Source organism: Alosa alosa, chromosome 19, assembly GCF_017589495.1.
Source record: "Alosa alosa isolate M-15738 ecotype Scorff River chromosome 19, AALO_Geno_1.1, whole genome shotgun sequence".
Taxonomy (NCBI): domain Eukaryota; kingdom Metazoa; phylum Chordata; class Actinopteri; order Clupeiformes; family Clupeidae; genus Alosa; species Alosa alosa.
Genome location: NC_063207.1, coordinates 30512321 through 30528274, shown reverse-complemented (window position 1 = coordinate 30528274; position 15954 = coordinate 30512321). Strand labels below are relative to the sequence as shown.

The 15954-nt window shown below is 41.3% G+C and overlaps 1 protein-coding gene across 3 annotated transcripts in view; it reads right to left on the bottom strand.

The window, feature by feature from the left end:
• The window catches only part of pacrg (PARK2 co-regulated), a 195370-nt gene extending 179717 nt beyond the window's left edge, over positions 1-15653 (bottom strand). For all 3 annotated transcript variants that reach the window (XR_007191832.1, XM_048227909.1, XM_048227911.1), the window contains exon 1: positions 15423-15653. Coding sequence is in view for 2 of the 3 variants with exons in the window: in XM_048227909.1 (XP_048083866.1) it covers positions 15423-15518 (96 nt within the window). In the remaining variant the exon portion in view is untranslated. The remainder of the gene's footprint in view (positions 1-15422) is intronic.
• Between the last annotated feature and the right edge of the window lie 301 nt (positions 15654-15954).

Genomic DNA, 15954 nt, shown 5'->3' with positions numbered 1-15954 from the left:
TACATTGATAATAAGCTTTGCACAGAAAGCCTGTACATTCTTCCATCATCACGTTTGAGCTGCATAAACTTCCCCTAAAACATTATGGATGTGACTTGGCTGTGGAACTGACAGACTCATAAACAGGCGTCTTTTAAATGTATGGAAGTGCGCTATTAAAGCTAACTGAGCATACATATTGCTTTATCATTCCCTTGTCTATCTGAACATTTCTAAATGATAACATTTACCTAAATAATTAAAATGACATGAGATTAACATGAGTAACCTCTGTCATCAATTATGAATACTTTCATAATAACATGATATAAGGATGGGTATACTGTAGTTAAAGAACAGGTCTCTCTTGAAAATGTGACACAAGGATTTGGGACTTCTCTTGGTGAAATAGTTGTAGACTATTATTCTGACTACTGCTATCTTCAATAACTTTCTCACCACCTTGAAAGCATCTCTGCCCTAGCTCGGTCTGCATTAATTATCCGATTCTATGTTACAACCGTTTTGCATCTAGAAAAAAGTACATCACAAAGGATGAAATACAAAAATGCAAAGCATAGCCTAAAATAGAAATAAAATGCAGCAATTGGTACCTATAGTAATCATTCAGGACTAAATGACAAAAACCTGAACCCTGAATCATGAAACTTCTACTTCAGCATTATGACTGTCCACCTAAATCAAAGAATGACCTTGATCAATAAAGTTGTATATGCAAGAGCAGACGACTTGCTACTGCACCTTTTTTGTCTTTAGGGGTCCTTCTGATGATCCCACAGACTGACACAAGACTACTACAAGACTAGTTTTGATATGACTTCATACTGGTGCCTTTACCTTGTTACACTGAATTACTGTAAATGAAGGCATTGCTTTTTTGGGGGGATTTTTTTATATGACACAACCAACATTAATTTACAATTTATAGACAATTTTGAGTTTGGAACATTATTTTACCCATATTTTGACATTTCATTTAACCAGAACTTATTTCAAGTGTTACAGTAGTTCACTGTTATTTATCCTAATCATTTGTATGAAATATTACATTAATCGACTGATTGTACATGAATTGACACAAAAAAGTCCCACCACGTCATTGACTTGGATTCAATACTACACAACAAAAGGCACAGGGATGAATTAGCCTACACACATAATTATTAGTTCCAGGTATTACAGTAATGCTAGTGAGCTTCTTTTCTTCCTGAATTGCGTTGACATTGTATGCAGCTTATATTTCCAAGAAGACAGACAAAGGCCACCATGGGCCATGCTGCTGAATGATGATGCATTGTTTGTCAGGGGCATTGATTTCCATTCTGTGGCTGCTGCAGTCTCGGTGCGTGATGGGCGCCGGCCGCTGGGCCCCACACACGTAGCCTTGATCTGACCGGGACTTAGACCTCCACACTCGAGAGAACCTGCAGGAGCCACTCTCCTCTGATACTGTGTGGGAGGGAGGGGGGGGGGTATGATAATGGTGTATTGAAAAAAGGCCTGCATATAACTATTGTTGTTTTCTGACCAGGCCACTCTCCACAGTTGTTTACCTTTTAATGCCTATAATCTACTGCAGCAATGGCATTTAATAAAGATATCCACTGTGGTGAATAGCATCTCACGAATAGCACGAATAGCATGAAGCGGCAGCGGTAAGCATAACATAATGCTCAGACCATAATAAGTTCTATCTCGTTACTAAGTAACACTTTGAAACTACACTATACAACGGTTTGCCTAAACTGACAATTGAATACGCTTGCAATGCTCAGCTTGTTCAACGCTAGCATTACGCTAGCGCTGCAACCATTCCGCTCCCGAACCATAGAGAACAACTTGCCGCTTGCCGCTGGCCAGTGTGATCCCTGCCTAATGCTTACATTTGCTTGTTTTTTTGTTCGCTTGTTTGTTTGTAAATTTTTACGAGGCGCTTTTATATTGTACTGAATCTTAACATTTTCCTCTTGATATTGTGAGCTTCTTGGGGATCATTAGACATTCATTGCTTGAGGGACTGACTAGGGTCCCTGACAGTAATATTACTGAGGATCAGACTCATCCACAATAAACATTAATTCAGGTGCTCAACCAAGACGATGATGACACTAAACAAAAAGGTTCCTATGCTTGCATCTCGCACACTTTATTTTCATCACCAAATGTGTGTTTGCCATTTTGAGTGTTCTGTTTTAAGCTTTTTTTTTTGAGTGTTCTGTTGCAATTGATGCAACTATGTCACTCCTTTTGGCTTTTAAGAACATCATGGACAAAAATTAGCCAAAAGGTTTCATTATTAAAGATATGTCATCCTAAGGCTGAGTTTCACAAAAACATTGCAGAAGAGCTCCACCGCCTCAGGTTTAGTGAATTGGTGAATCACGACTCAACTTGAGCACATTGTTGGCAACAATACCCCTGATCACCTGAATGAGTGCAACTGATGCCATTGTTAGGTGAAAATTAGTCCTTTCCAAATGACAGCATTTGGATTTAAAAAGCCATAATGATGTTCTTCTTCTGACCCAAACAGGTTTAAGTAAGTCGTGTTATCTGAGGGCCAGGCTCACACATGTGGGTTTATTGATCGTGTTTCGTCCATCTTGCACTAACCATCATCGACAAATGGATCAAATTTCCAATCATGCGGGGCCCCTACCGGGATCCAGATTAATTCTTACAATCGAATGGGAGGCCCAGGACCTGTTGTCTTTCAGGTATACTGGTCATCTTTTATTAACTGCATATTTTAAAGGCTGATGAGTTTGCTCTCCCTTTGGAATAGCTCAGCTGCGCCGTTTACCTGCTGAGAGAAAATCAATTTGCTCTTTAAGTAATGCCGCTGCCATTGCTAGCATCTTTGCCTTCTGAGTGGGTGCTTTGAAAGGAGCATCCACAGATGAGACAGATGCACAGAACAAAAGAGGGTCTACTAACATGTTAAGAGCCACTTGGCCTGTTTGACCTTGCAAAGGGAGCAGAGGTGTACAAACTTGGTTTAAGAAGGGATGGGGAGCCGAAAATGTGGTGTTTAATTATTGTGTATGGTTAACCTGATGTGCTTTTTTCCATTCACTCTTACAAACAGCATTAGGTTAAGTGTTACAGAATGGAAGCACATGTGGAAGGAATAAGCTTAAGCAGCGATAACGAGCCAATGCCACTGGATAGCTCAACCTTGGTGTGTGCCCGAGCATCCAGGGCTTCTGTTTTTCTAATGTTCTCTGAGTCACCTTATGCAATGATTAATTCCCCCAGATAAAAAAAAAAGAGTTTCTCTGCATAATGAACTTCCTCTATTAAAATGAAGTAGCTTAATGAAAATCCAACCGAGTCATTCGACAAGGAAGACTATATGCACACTGCTCAGACAAAGACGAGGAGGAGGTGGCAAACAAAATGGCTGTGGCCAGGGCCTCGCCTCAGCGGGGTCATTATGGAAGGCGACGGGGAAAACATTCACCACAAAACTGATTACACCGTGGGGCTGCGGCTGCTAGACAGCTTGTGGAGCGCCGAGAGAAAGGTCAGAGCAATTGCGGCGGTGGCATACTTCAGAAGCCCTGCTATCTATTAATCTTTAAACGGCCATTTCATGTGCAGGAACTGTTGGTGATTAACTCAGATAGATCTGCCGAGCTGCAAGAAAACCACAGCTATCAACATTTTCAAGCTTAAAAAGAAGGGATTGTGTGTGTGTGTGTGTGTGGGTGTGTATGTGTGTGTGTGTGTGTGTGTGTGTGTGTGTGTGTGTGTGTGTGCGTGTGTGCAAGGAGAAAGTGTGTCTATTCCTGCCTCTAAAGCGGTTTTGCTAATCCAGGGTTTCATGTCGGCAGCATTTGAAATACAACACACAAGCGGGGCTCCAGAAAGCAGCGGGGAGGGGAGGTGAGAGTGGTGGGGGGTTGCAGGAGAATATGCAAACATTGCCATTTTCAGTCGGGCAGTGTCCGGGGCGGACTGCAGGGCCTTGGGGCCGAGTGATTGATCGGGCCAAGTGACGGCGTTAAAATGCAGGCCTTAGGCAAAGACTGCCGATCGCAAGCAGCACACCGAGGCCGACTTCTCCGTCAAACATGACAGCCGCTTACGAGAATGGATTACAAAAGTTGGCCCAGTTGATAAGGTGAGACATGGAGGTGGGAGAGGTGTGTGTGTACGTGTGTGTGTCACTTCCCTCTACTATCTTATGCACATTAGACATATGTATTGCTGGGTGTGGGTTTTGTTTGTTTTTGTACATGTTACAAAATATTCTTGTAAAATCAATATGACTTTACACTCAACATGGTTTCATACATCATGCATTTATGCCAAATACCCTCATTTGATCTAACTGAGTGTGGAATGTATGGCAAAAATTGAGTGACAGAGACATGTGAGAGGGGTGGGGGGAGCAAGAGATAGAGTATATCAAAGGAGATGAAGATGAGGTGGAGGGAGGAACGATACAGGAGGCCAATAGCTAGCTTGACTCTGAATGGCGTTAGTAGCTCCAAAAACAATAGAGTGTCCCAGTGACTTCCGTTTTACTTCCGCTACAAGGGACCTATCTTTCAAAAAAATATGAACGGGAGTTAATGGAGAGGTAACAATTATTTTTTGGTCCAGTTTGAATTGTGCCACGAATTTCACATATGATGTGTGTGAATTTACTATTTACTATAAGTACTGTTGTTCGATAGACTTCAAAAGTTATGTTGGTTTTGAGCGAATCCGCTCAGTGGACTACATCTCTCGTCTCGAACGATGTAGCACTACGTCACCAACGTAATGAAATGATAAGATTAGCTGTTATGCTAGTTAACAGTTGCATCTTGCTATGTCACTTAACAGTATCTAATGTACAGTCTATGGACGAATACAACTTGCCTGATGTGTTTAATCCTCTGACTCATGGTATTTTCATCGGCAAGGAAAGCCCAATTAAGACCTGTTGCTGGTATGCTTGTCCAATCTAGTGTGGCTGTGAATGAGCTAACGTCACTAGCGCAACTGATGGGTTTGGAGTCGTTGGAATTACGATCTTTCACAATGTTGTAATTCAATAGTTACGAAAAAACTGCAAATGTCTTTACATGAAAAATTGTCTTTAAAATTGACAAACATCATATGGGTAATTCAAGGCACAAGTCAACAAGGCTGTGCTTCGCAGGCAGTTGCTTGCTTACTGTACATGCTAGTAGTAGCCAGGGTGGCTGGCATCGTAGGCCTACATCAACTCAGACGTATTGTTTGATTAGTCTAAAATATAAGCTGCTGAAACCCTATGTTTTTGTAAGGATTATTATTATGCCGGCTTCCCTTTCCTGCTTTAAAAATAGTTGAGCAGAAATTATTGTAAGTCCCACAGGCACCAAAATTGGTAGAGCTTCCAAGCCATGGAGGGATCTCACATAATTAACTCACCACGACTTTAGTTGGGTGCTACATTAAGCAATTTACCACAACATTCTCACCACTTCACCACACATTCACTGGAGGCACTACATTTCGTGAAATTCCTTCTATAGGGGGCGCTACAACTGCAAAAAAAAAAAGCTTTTTTGTAACCTTAAATAAGGGTATTTTGTAACTTGAAATAAGGTGCTTTCTTTAATGACAAAATAAATCAAAAACGTCAAGCAAAATTATGCTTAAGAGCAGTCTTATTTAGTTTTGCAGAGATTCATCTTTGTATTGTGTTTTGAGACCATGCTGCATGACGATTTTACTCATATGAATAATATGGTGATTGATATAGGCTATAGCCTTCCAACTTGGCTGAGTTTCTGATGTGTGTTTTCAATTTCAGAACGTCAAATACATGAGTATAACCTCTGTGACATAAGCACATAATTTGATATTTATGTATTTATTTAACATTTATTTCATAAATATGTGAAATAGGGAGTTGAGACTCTTCTTACAGAAACAGTCGAAGGATATAATTATGACTACTGCAACCCTCAATAACTTTCTCACCGCCTTCTTACACGGCTCTTCATAATGCTGCAGAAAGCTCCATTCACTTGAATGGGCTTCCCAACGTTCAGTGGTCTGATATTTCTCGATAACAGACCATTGCTAATATAAGTATAACAGACCGCTGTCAAGGACAATTTCTTCCAGCTAACTCCTGTATTTTGCTCCTCACTCTGCATGCTAATATTTATTGTAGGCAAACAATAAACATTGTAAAATTGTCAGGAGATGGGTCAACCAAGTAGCCTATTTAAGAATAAAAGTAAGATAGACTTTATTCAAAGAAATTATTATAATAAGTCAGGCTCTGTGTTAAACTGTCCATCAATGCCAAATTTTTGTAGCCTAGTGCCTAGTGTAGAAGTGCCCACATTTACTATTCACAATATTGAAAGGGAGTTCATCAAGAGAAATTAATTACTCAAGTATACCATCAATGGGCCCATACATGGTTTATTTTTTTTCACAAGTTTTTTTTTTATCCGTTCTCCGGTTGGATGCGGGTGTGGACTAATAGACCATCCACCGGAGCTGCATTTAATAGTAGCCTATACTCTAGAGACTCCTGAGCTAAACATTGTTTACACTCCTACACTGTTACACGTTTTCAACTGAACTAGTTAACTGAACTGAACATAGTTAATGGAGATATGGACTAGGCTATTTCTGTTTATTATGCACTTGAAACGTGCTGTAGGCCTGGGCTACATTTGCATTTCTCAATATGAAAACGTCCTTATTTTCAACAGAACTCAAAGATAATGAACATACGGAGTATTCCTAGTTTGTTATGCCCTTTATCATGTGTCTTACATGTTGTGCATGCACTTCTGCTGTAGCATTAATTTCAGTTTATTCAGCTATATTTCTGAAGAAGACATTGTGTTGCCTCAGGCCCGCTGCACATCTTTTGAAATTTGATTTTAAATAATCAAATATGTCTTAAAGTTAATTCATAAATTAACTTTCTTTGCATTCATTTGATTACCAATCACGATACACTGCTAATAATTGTTTACATTGTTAATATGGACTTCTGGAAAGTTCTGAAATGCAAAATAATAGAATTTTAATCATGTGATAAAATATGTGATTAATCGCGATTAATAGAAATTCAGCGATTAATCGCGATTAAGAAAAAATTAATCGTTTGATACATGAAATGGTGGCAAATCTGGGTATCATAGACTCTGCTGTGTCTGTGTGTGTGTGTGCACGTGTATGTGTGCGTGTATGTGTGTGTGTGTGCGTGTGTGTGTGAGTCCGCTCCACTCATCTCCCAGCGGCCAAGCGTTAAATGAGGTGTGTGCGGAGAGCTCCAGCCGGTATTAGCTCTGCGGTCTGCTCAGCGGCACTGCAAAGGTCACCGAACACATGTACCTCCGCAGAGTGAATCCCTCAGCAACTTCATCGATCTGCTCACACACACACCGCCAACTACACACCTTGCACACTGAACAACTATGTTTCTATGCTATCATCAGACTCGGGATGATGTGTGTGTGTGTGTGTGAACTGTACATGTGCGTGTCTGTGTGTGAGTATACATGTATGTGAGAGTGAATGTGTGTTAAGTGTAGGTGGGAGAGTGATTGCCTATGTGTATGTTTTCACAAGTTCTCACCTCTGGAGCTTTTCTTGTAGCAGAGGTACGTGTACGTGTGTCTGTGCATGAAGCATCTACTGTAGGCTACCTCTGTATAACTGCACATTAGTATGAAATTAGTGGCCATTATGTTACACCTGACCTGCTGCTTTCAAACGAGCCAATGAGCCCGCACACCTCTCCCTTAGCACATCGCAGTACTCTAGAAAAAAACATATAACAAACTGATGCAAAATGGGGGGGTAAAGGGATTCCGAGGCAGGATTCTAGGCCTTCGGCTGATATCATTACACACCGCTACTCGTTCAAATCCTTGGATCCAGATCCCGCAGCCAAACATCTAAGCATTCTTAGAACTCAGCTTCCTGAAGGAAGTTATGACCTCCACACAAAATATAAAATGGCATCTCCATCTCTCTCTCCTTCCTCTCTTTCTTCCTCCCTCTCCTTCTTTCTGTTTCTCTCTCTTCTTTTGGAGAGCAGAGATGAATTAAGGAGAGGGAAAAAGAGAGAGAGAGAGAGAGAGAGAGAGAGAGAGAGAGAGAGAGAGAGAGATGAGAGATGGCACAAGGCCTAGTATTGATTCTGTTTCTATGGCCACAAATACTTTACAGCATAATAAGCCTATGCCTCAAGACTATTCCCCCTTAAAGGCGGCCAAATGGCCTTACTGTTATCTACAAATCACAGCTCTGCGCGTTTGCTGAATGGCTCTACAGCTCAGGAAATATATCAGCCGCGTGCAGGGGGCTGAGGCAGAAAGCCGAATCAGCCAGGGCCCAAGCGTAAGCACTTTTTTCCACGCCGGATTTTTGGGGTTGGCGGCCTCTCGCATCACAGGTTTGGGTAGTTGACGTTTTTATTTTTTTCTGCCCTGCCTCTGACTTTTTGAATATCTAAAGTCTTTAGCCCCCACCGTGATTCGCCTCCCGTGAGATTTGTTTATGACCTTGGGCAGAGAGGGGATGAAGAATGGAGCTTTCTGAGAAGGCCCGGAGTGGTACTCCACTGGTGGCTTGGTACCACTTGGCTCGGCTCGAGGCAGTGCGGCGCAGCACAGAGGTTACCCCTGTCACTGCAATTATCTGCCCGTCGTCTGGCAGTTTGTCACACGTCCGTGGTGGCGGTGGCAGAGGCAGCAGTAACACAGAGAAATCTGGACGGACTGATGCAGTGGCAGGAGCTGGAGCAGTGAGGAGATGTCTCCTCTCTGTCTCCCTGGTATGATGTGATGTGACGTGATGTGACATGACTGACGGGGAAGAACGTGACGGCTCAGACACAGATCAGTTACCACAGACAGCTCTCCTTGGACAGCTGCGTGTGTCCCAGGAGTTTTGCATGAAAAAATGATCAGATTGAAGAGGAGTCACACCACTAACGAGATAATAGCAAAATAATGGTAGGTATTGAGAGATAACAAGCGTGATGCTTTGGCCAATTTTAAGAGAATGACTTTTGATGAGGGCTTGAAACTTGATTTTGTGCAACAATGTTCAATTCAATGTCCATTTTGTCTCCCTTATGCATCTACTGTCTGGCTGCACCTCAAACTGGTTTGAGCTGCTTTCTTCTTCCTCTATTTTGATTTCACGTGAAAAGAAAAAATGATCAGCAAATTTTGAGAGAGACATACACAAATGAAAAATTGTGCTTCTGGTATACAAGGCTTTTTATACTAATAACTGCAATGAGTCATGTTCACAATTCACTTCTGTCACACATACACACAGGGAAAAATATAACCAAGACGGAATGAGAAAAAAAAGAAAATCTTTTTCCTCCCTTGCCATTTGAACACAAAATGCTAGTAATAGAAAGCTTGCCTCTGTCGCTAAAACAGCAGTTTGAGAATAATTGCCAAAGAGGTGACTGGTACAGCATTAAAAAAAAAAGCTCACAGGTTCTACTGAAGTATGACAGAAAGAACACTCAAAACTCTAGACCTCTGACTGTGACAAGCTTTGTTGTGTAAACTCGGCTTCTCCGGCGTTCACCTGTTTAATTATTTTCCATCTAAAATAAAGACAGGCAGAGACACTGTGGTTTATTATAAGCAACATACCAACACACACACACAGAAAACTCCCTACATCTTGTTTGAAGAACACAAAATGAACACTACAAAGCATGCCAAAACTGTGAATGATCAAACCTAGTTTAACTAGTACCTTGCTCAGGCCAGGACTAATAAACAGTAATGTACTGTATACCATCTGCCTCACCCTGAACATTCACTAACTATCTATCCACTAACTACTTGCGATATAGACTATTGTAAACTCTAAGATTACTGACCAGCACTAGGCTGTGAGGCTTCTTCGAAGTAGTGGTTAGGCATAGAGTCAGCTTCTGGGTTCCATTGTTTTTTGTTTGTTTGTTTGTTTTGCTTGGGTTTTTTGGGAACTTTGGGAAATGTATCCCTAACCCTAACCCTAGTCGACCCCCTCCAATTTGCTTACAGAGCCAACAGGTCTACAGAGGATGCCATCTCAAACCTCATGCACACCACCTTAACTCACCTGGAGGAGGGGAATGGGAATTATGTGAGGATGCTGTTCATTGACTTTAGTTCAGCATTCAACACGATAGTACCTCTCACCTTGGTCACAAAGATGAAGGCCTTAGGACTGAACACCACCATGTGTCACTGGATATTAGGGCTGGGCGATATGGCTGAAAACTCTATCACGATATAAGTATTTCATATCAGTCGATATCGATAATTATTGATTTTTTTTTTTATCTATTTCAGATAAGGACCAGAAGGGAGAAAAAAAGTTCAATTTAAACACTTATTTTAAACTTAACCAATTCCTCTGATTTTAATCACCTCAGTTATCAATCAAAGCAAACAGGGGGAAAAATAGCAATACAATGATGAAAAACACTCAAATAACTAAATGTGCACATAAGTCTGAATGAAAAGCAGCACTGGTTGAAGCCTGGAAATATTGTAAACAAAGTAGCTTAATTTGCTAGTTTATCATAGTCTACTGGTTAGACTGTTCAGTTTCCCCACGTGTGTTTATGTTTCAAATGAATACTTTTTCTCCTTGAGGCCCGTTTGAGTCTGGGAAAATACTTTTCCATTTGCATCGGGATTGAGATGATTAGAACTTAGCAGTCAATTTGAATGCAACAGTTTTTAACAAATTTGTGCAGCGTACTAATGATGCTAACCGGATTTAATAGCAATTTAGCAGTCGTCTTGCACGATTGTAAATGTTTGGATTACATGTGCATGCTGCGGAGGGATGCGCCTGTTGAGAGGGAGAGAGAGAGAGAGTGTGCAAGGGCAAGGACTCATTGAGAGTCTGTGTTGAGGTAGGCCTACTTCTCGGCTACTCTGGTCGAAGCTATAGCTCTGCAAGATATATTTAGCCTTGGTCACATAGTTCTACAATGCAAGATATATTTATCGCCTCGCTTTTATCGCCCAGCCCTACTTATTTGACTTTCTCGGTCAGGCCATCGTAAAATATTTTTTGTTTGCAGTAACAGCCAAAAAAAATAAAAATGGGTGTGGTTCAATATTTTTTTTTCAAGATTCAAAGTAAAAAAAAAGTTCAATTTTGGTCATGTTGATTACCTAGGAATGAATTCTACACAAATGTGCATATCGAAACTTAACCCGTGCCTTTTTTTGCAAACCTCATTCTGATGCAGGTTATATAGACCAGCCTTTCTCATTACCTGAGGCCCGTCTTTGGGTCATAGGGCTCATCTACATGTACCCAGAAAGAAGGCTACAATAGCTCTTTGGCCATATATTGAAATTTGACTATACAATAGGCCTACTCAATGCTATACAGTGTATTATACAGTCTCTGCTCTGTTTCTAAGGAAGTTCCCAACTGGATTGAAGCAGAGCTTTGATACTTTCTCACCAACATACCACCACTTCCATGTTTAATGACAAGTAGGTTGTTTTTTTTTTTCGTCGATTCAAGATCAACTGCGTTATCAGATGAAGCACCGGGCCTAATTTCTGACATCAGTGTTGAGGACCCATATTTGGAGAAATGCTGAATAGACCACAACCAATAACCACACGGTCACCGCACTGGGGAGAAGGGATGAGAAAAAGATCTGGCCACAGTTCTTCCAGAACTCAGAACAGCGTTATCAGTTTGTGTGAATGAAACGAAGTGACATCGTAAAACCAATCCCCAACAATACTTGGGCCTACTAAAATAACTATTATTTTATTGCTTTGTATTGTTTTTAGAGTCCACTGCTGTACAAATTGACAGGGTCTACACCTCACAAGTGGTTAGACTGACATCTGACACATTAACCATCAGCACTGGTGCTCCCCAAGGCTGTGTTTTGAGTCCACTGCTGTACAACATCTACACACATGACTGCAAAGCCAACAGTAGTCATACCTCCATCATCAAGTTTGCAGATGACAGTGATCTTGGGCCTGATTAGTAACAACAATGAACAGCTCTACTTGGATCAGGTTGATGAGGTGGCACAGTGGTGTCAATCTAACAGCTTGACACTGAATGTCAATAAAACCAAGGAAATCGTAGTGGATTACAGAAGGCAGCAGCAGAACTACAGTTACACCCCACTAATGATCAGCGGGCAACCTGTAGAGAGAGTCACAAGTTTTAAATACCTTGGTGTCCACATTACTGAAGAATTAACATGGACTGTTAACACTCAATAAGTTCTGAAGAAGTCCAGACAACGACTCTACTTCCTTCGTCAGCTAAGGAAATTCAAAGTTTCTACATCCATCATGAAGGCCTTCTACACTTCAGCGGTTGAGAGTGTTCTAACTGGTAGCATCATCACCTGGTATGGTAACTCCACAGTTAGAGATTGTAGTACTCTGCAGAGAGTAGTGCGCTCAGCTGAACGTACTATAAGAACTCAACTCCCTGCTCTACAAGATATCTATTCCAGAAGAGTACTCCTAAGAGCCCAAAAGATCCTGAAGGACTCTTCTCATCCTAACAATGGATTATTCCTACCGCTGAAATCAAGAAGACGCCTAGATGTAGTCACAAAGCCAGAACTGAGAGACTCAGGAGAAGTTTTTATCCCCAGGCCATCCGAACTCTGAACTCACACTATACAGACTTTGCACACATTCACTCCTCAGCACTCATGACCCCCACACACACACACACACACACACACACACACACACACACCTACATGACTTTTAGCACTTTTACATCCCTCTCCCTTTATTTTCTTATTTCATCACACGTCAAAACACACACACACACACACACACACACACACACACACACACTGTGTCTGACTTTCTCCAACTTTTGCACATCTCCATAGAACTTTTTATTTATTATTTTTGATTTCTCCTCCATCTATCTACCCATGTCCTTGATTGCCTAGCCTTTCGCCCCCCCCACCCCCATCCCCAACACACACAAAAAAAAACACACACACTTACATCATCACTGTCATCACCACACATACATACAGCACACTGCTTGCTACAGTAAGCCTCCTCTACATACTTGCTGCACACTGTCCCCCAATTCACAGCACATTGTCTCGTGAGGAAGCTTCTCCAACACACATATTGCACACTGCCCTCTCCCCACATACACAGCACACTATCCGATCTCCCTTGTCATCCCCCCAACACACACACCAAGACCCCTGGCAGTTGGGTTAGCCCCTTGAGCCGTGGATCTGCCCAAGGTTTCTTCCTTGGTAAGGGAGTTTTTCCTTGCCCCTGTTGCTCTTGGGTCCTTGTTGGTGACCCCCCAATCCCAATCCTCCCCCACCATGCAGCCCTTGCCACTTAATCTACTAAACCCCTCTTCTACTGCACTTTTTACCCCCATAAATGCACAAATAGGCTGACACTAGACATAATTTCACTGCATTTCTTACTTCCAGTAACTACAGTATATGCATGTGACAATAAACTTCCTTGTATCCTTGTATCTTATATCCTTGTATCAGCTACGACAAAATTGTGGCAAAATCCGGTTGAAATCATGTAATCTGACCAAGCCATAAGTGTCATCAGTGGTGTCCTTCATTAATCTGTGATTTTTTCCTGTAGGCGGGGGCTCTCTCTGTCTTGGAAGGTCTGAAGGTCGGACCATTAACCACGTTTGCTGCATAACACTGGCAACTGGCTGGCAATGAACACCAAAATTGGCTTTAACAAGACCACCTGAAGAACTAGCCTACAACCTCAATAAACCCACATACCAGTATTTCTGCTTATCAATGCATGTCTATGGTGTTGAGAGCTGAAGTTTGGGCCTGTGCGGCTGGTGCTGAACTGCCACTGTTTCATCTGTGTTAGATGGGCGTAGGGTCCATTTCAATTTCTCAACACTGTGTGACTGTTAGACCCCCACAAAAGTCAACAAGAACATTATATTATTATGTTAAGATCCTAGTTCACGATTTAGGCTACTATTCCAACTTTTTTTTTCGTGATTGTAGGTTTATCACATAAAACCATATTCTAGCTCATAGAAGTAAAACAAAATTACTTGGTATGTCACATCATATGTGTACTTCATCTGGCATGATGGACAGCAATCCTAAAAAAGAGCTTAGACCAAAGCATCTGCTTATCTATCCACTGACATCTAGGTCAAGGTGTTAGATCACTCTGTCCTATCATTGATTTCCCCTGCACTGAAAAATCTTTCAAAAGCCATGATAATAATAATCTGCCAAAGTAGAAATAGGGGGGTCGTCTTAATTTCAAGACAGCTCTCATGCTCTAAATTGTCCCACAAAGCGGCTGCCTGACCTAAAAAAGAGAGTTGTGTGTGACCAGATCAATAGCAACTGCCAGTTAGAACTGATGTGGCCAGATACTATTATCACCGTCTAATACATCTTCATTCGAGACCAGGCAAGACAACGACTGGAGGCCAGTCTATTGTTGAAAATAACTTGGCCAGCCAGCAGGCAGTGAGGGCGGGCGTCTCAGTGTAGAATACGAGTGTATGCTTGGAGGTGGGAGAGGCGTGGAGGAGAAAAGATCCCAGGGGACAGGATGTATTGAATCAAGAGAAAGTCCACTAATGCATTTCACTAGAGGTATTTCACTGGTGGGCTGGGAAGAGAAAGTGAAACCTTTATTTAAAAACTGTTGATAATGTGATAGTTTGCAGTTCACTGCCCGTGCTTAGATACAGCATAGATGGACAAACTGAACATTTTCTACACGGATGAAAACCTCCCTTGATTCCTACTCTACTTCGGGTTTTTTTTTTCTGCCTGTCTCTTTCTCGCTTTCTCGCCCTGTATCTCCCTCTTCCTCCCCTCCTCTGTCTCTCTTTCAATTGGAAGGCTACTGTGAATGTTGTGTAGCTACATGATGGAACAAGCAAATTGATAACGTTGATTGATAAAGTTGAAAGGCTCAATCTGAAGTTACCAAACAACAATTTTCGTTATTATTATTATTAGCAGACGGTTATGTATTTAAAAAAAAACCGCTTCTGAAATGCTATCATATCTATGTGGCGAACCTGGCGGGACATGTAACCTAGAGGTGATTTTGGAGGGACACTTTGGGAAATGTTAACGTTAACTTATCATACTTAGCAATAACAAGGGAAACGTTAGCTAGAATGTCGTGCACAGTTAACGTTACGTTATGTTATGTTAGCTAATTGAAGATGGAATTTACAAGTTACACCATTGAAGAAACACACACGTGCTTAAATGACCAAACCAGGAAACTGAAATGGAATCTTAACGTTAAAGCATATCATAGCACTAGATATTCACTAATAGCGTTATCTTAACGTTAACGTTACAATTGTCTGCTGACTCCGTTAACATAGCAACGTAAACGTTAGGTTAGCTTCTAATCTATCAAACTTACCACAGAATTCTTCATGGTTGATTTCACGGTAAATCCCTCTGTTCTCAACTCGCTCCTGTCTTTGGTTATATCTAAGGGTCTCATTTTTGTGCACATGGGTATAATTAAAAAAAATTGCAATGAATTCGGCGACAATGTTAAAATGCACTGCTTTAAAACAGTGATAAAACATTAGCATACACTCTTCACTGTTAGGGTTGCTAGGATCCACTTAGAAGACGCGCTGTGGTTGCTATACACAGAACGTCACTCCCGTTTCCGTCGGCATATGGCAACCACACAGCCTGAAGCAAAGCAACACGTGTAAAATATGGTTAAAATAAGGTGTTTATGATAGCCCAGCCTTAACCTATTACAAATTATTTTAATTCCACCCTTCTGGACTGACATAGGCTACATAATGAACTACTGTGACAACGTAGCAGTTACAATACACAGTACAACACATACAATAATACAGTCATTGCAGTCATTGCCGCAGTCATCATTGCATCTTGCGCAGTCATGTAACCTTATTTAACATGTTTTTTTT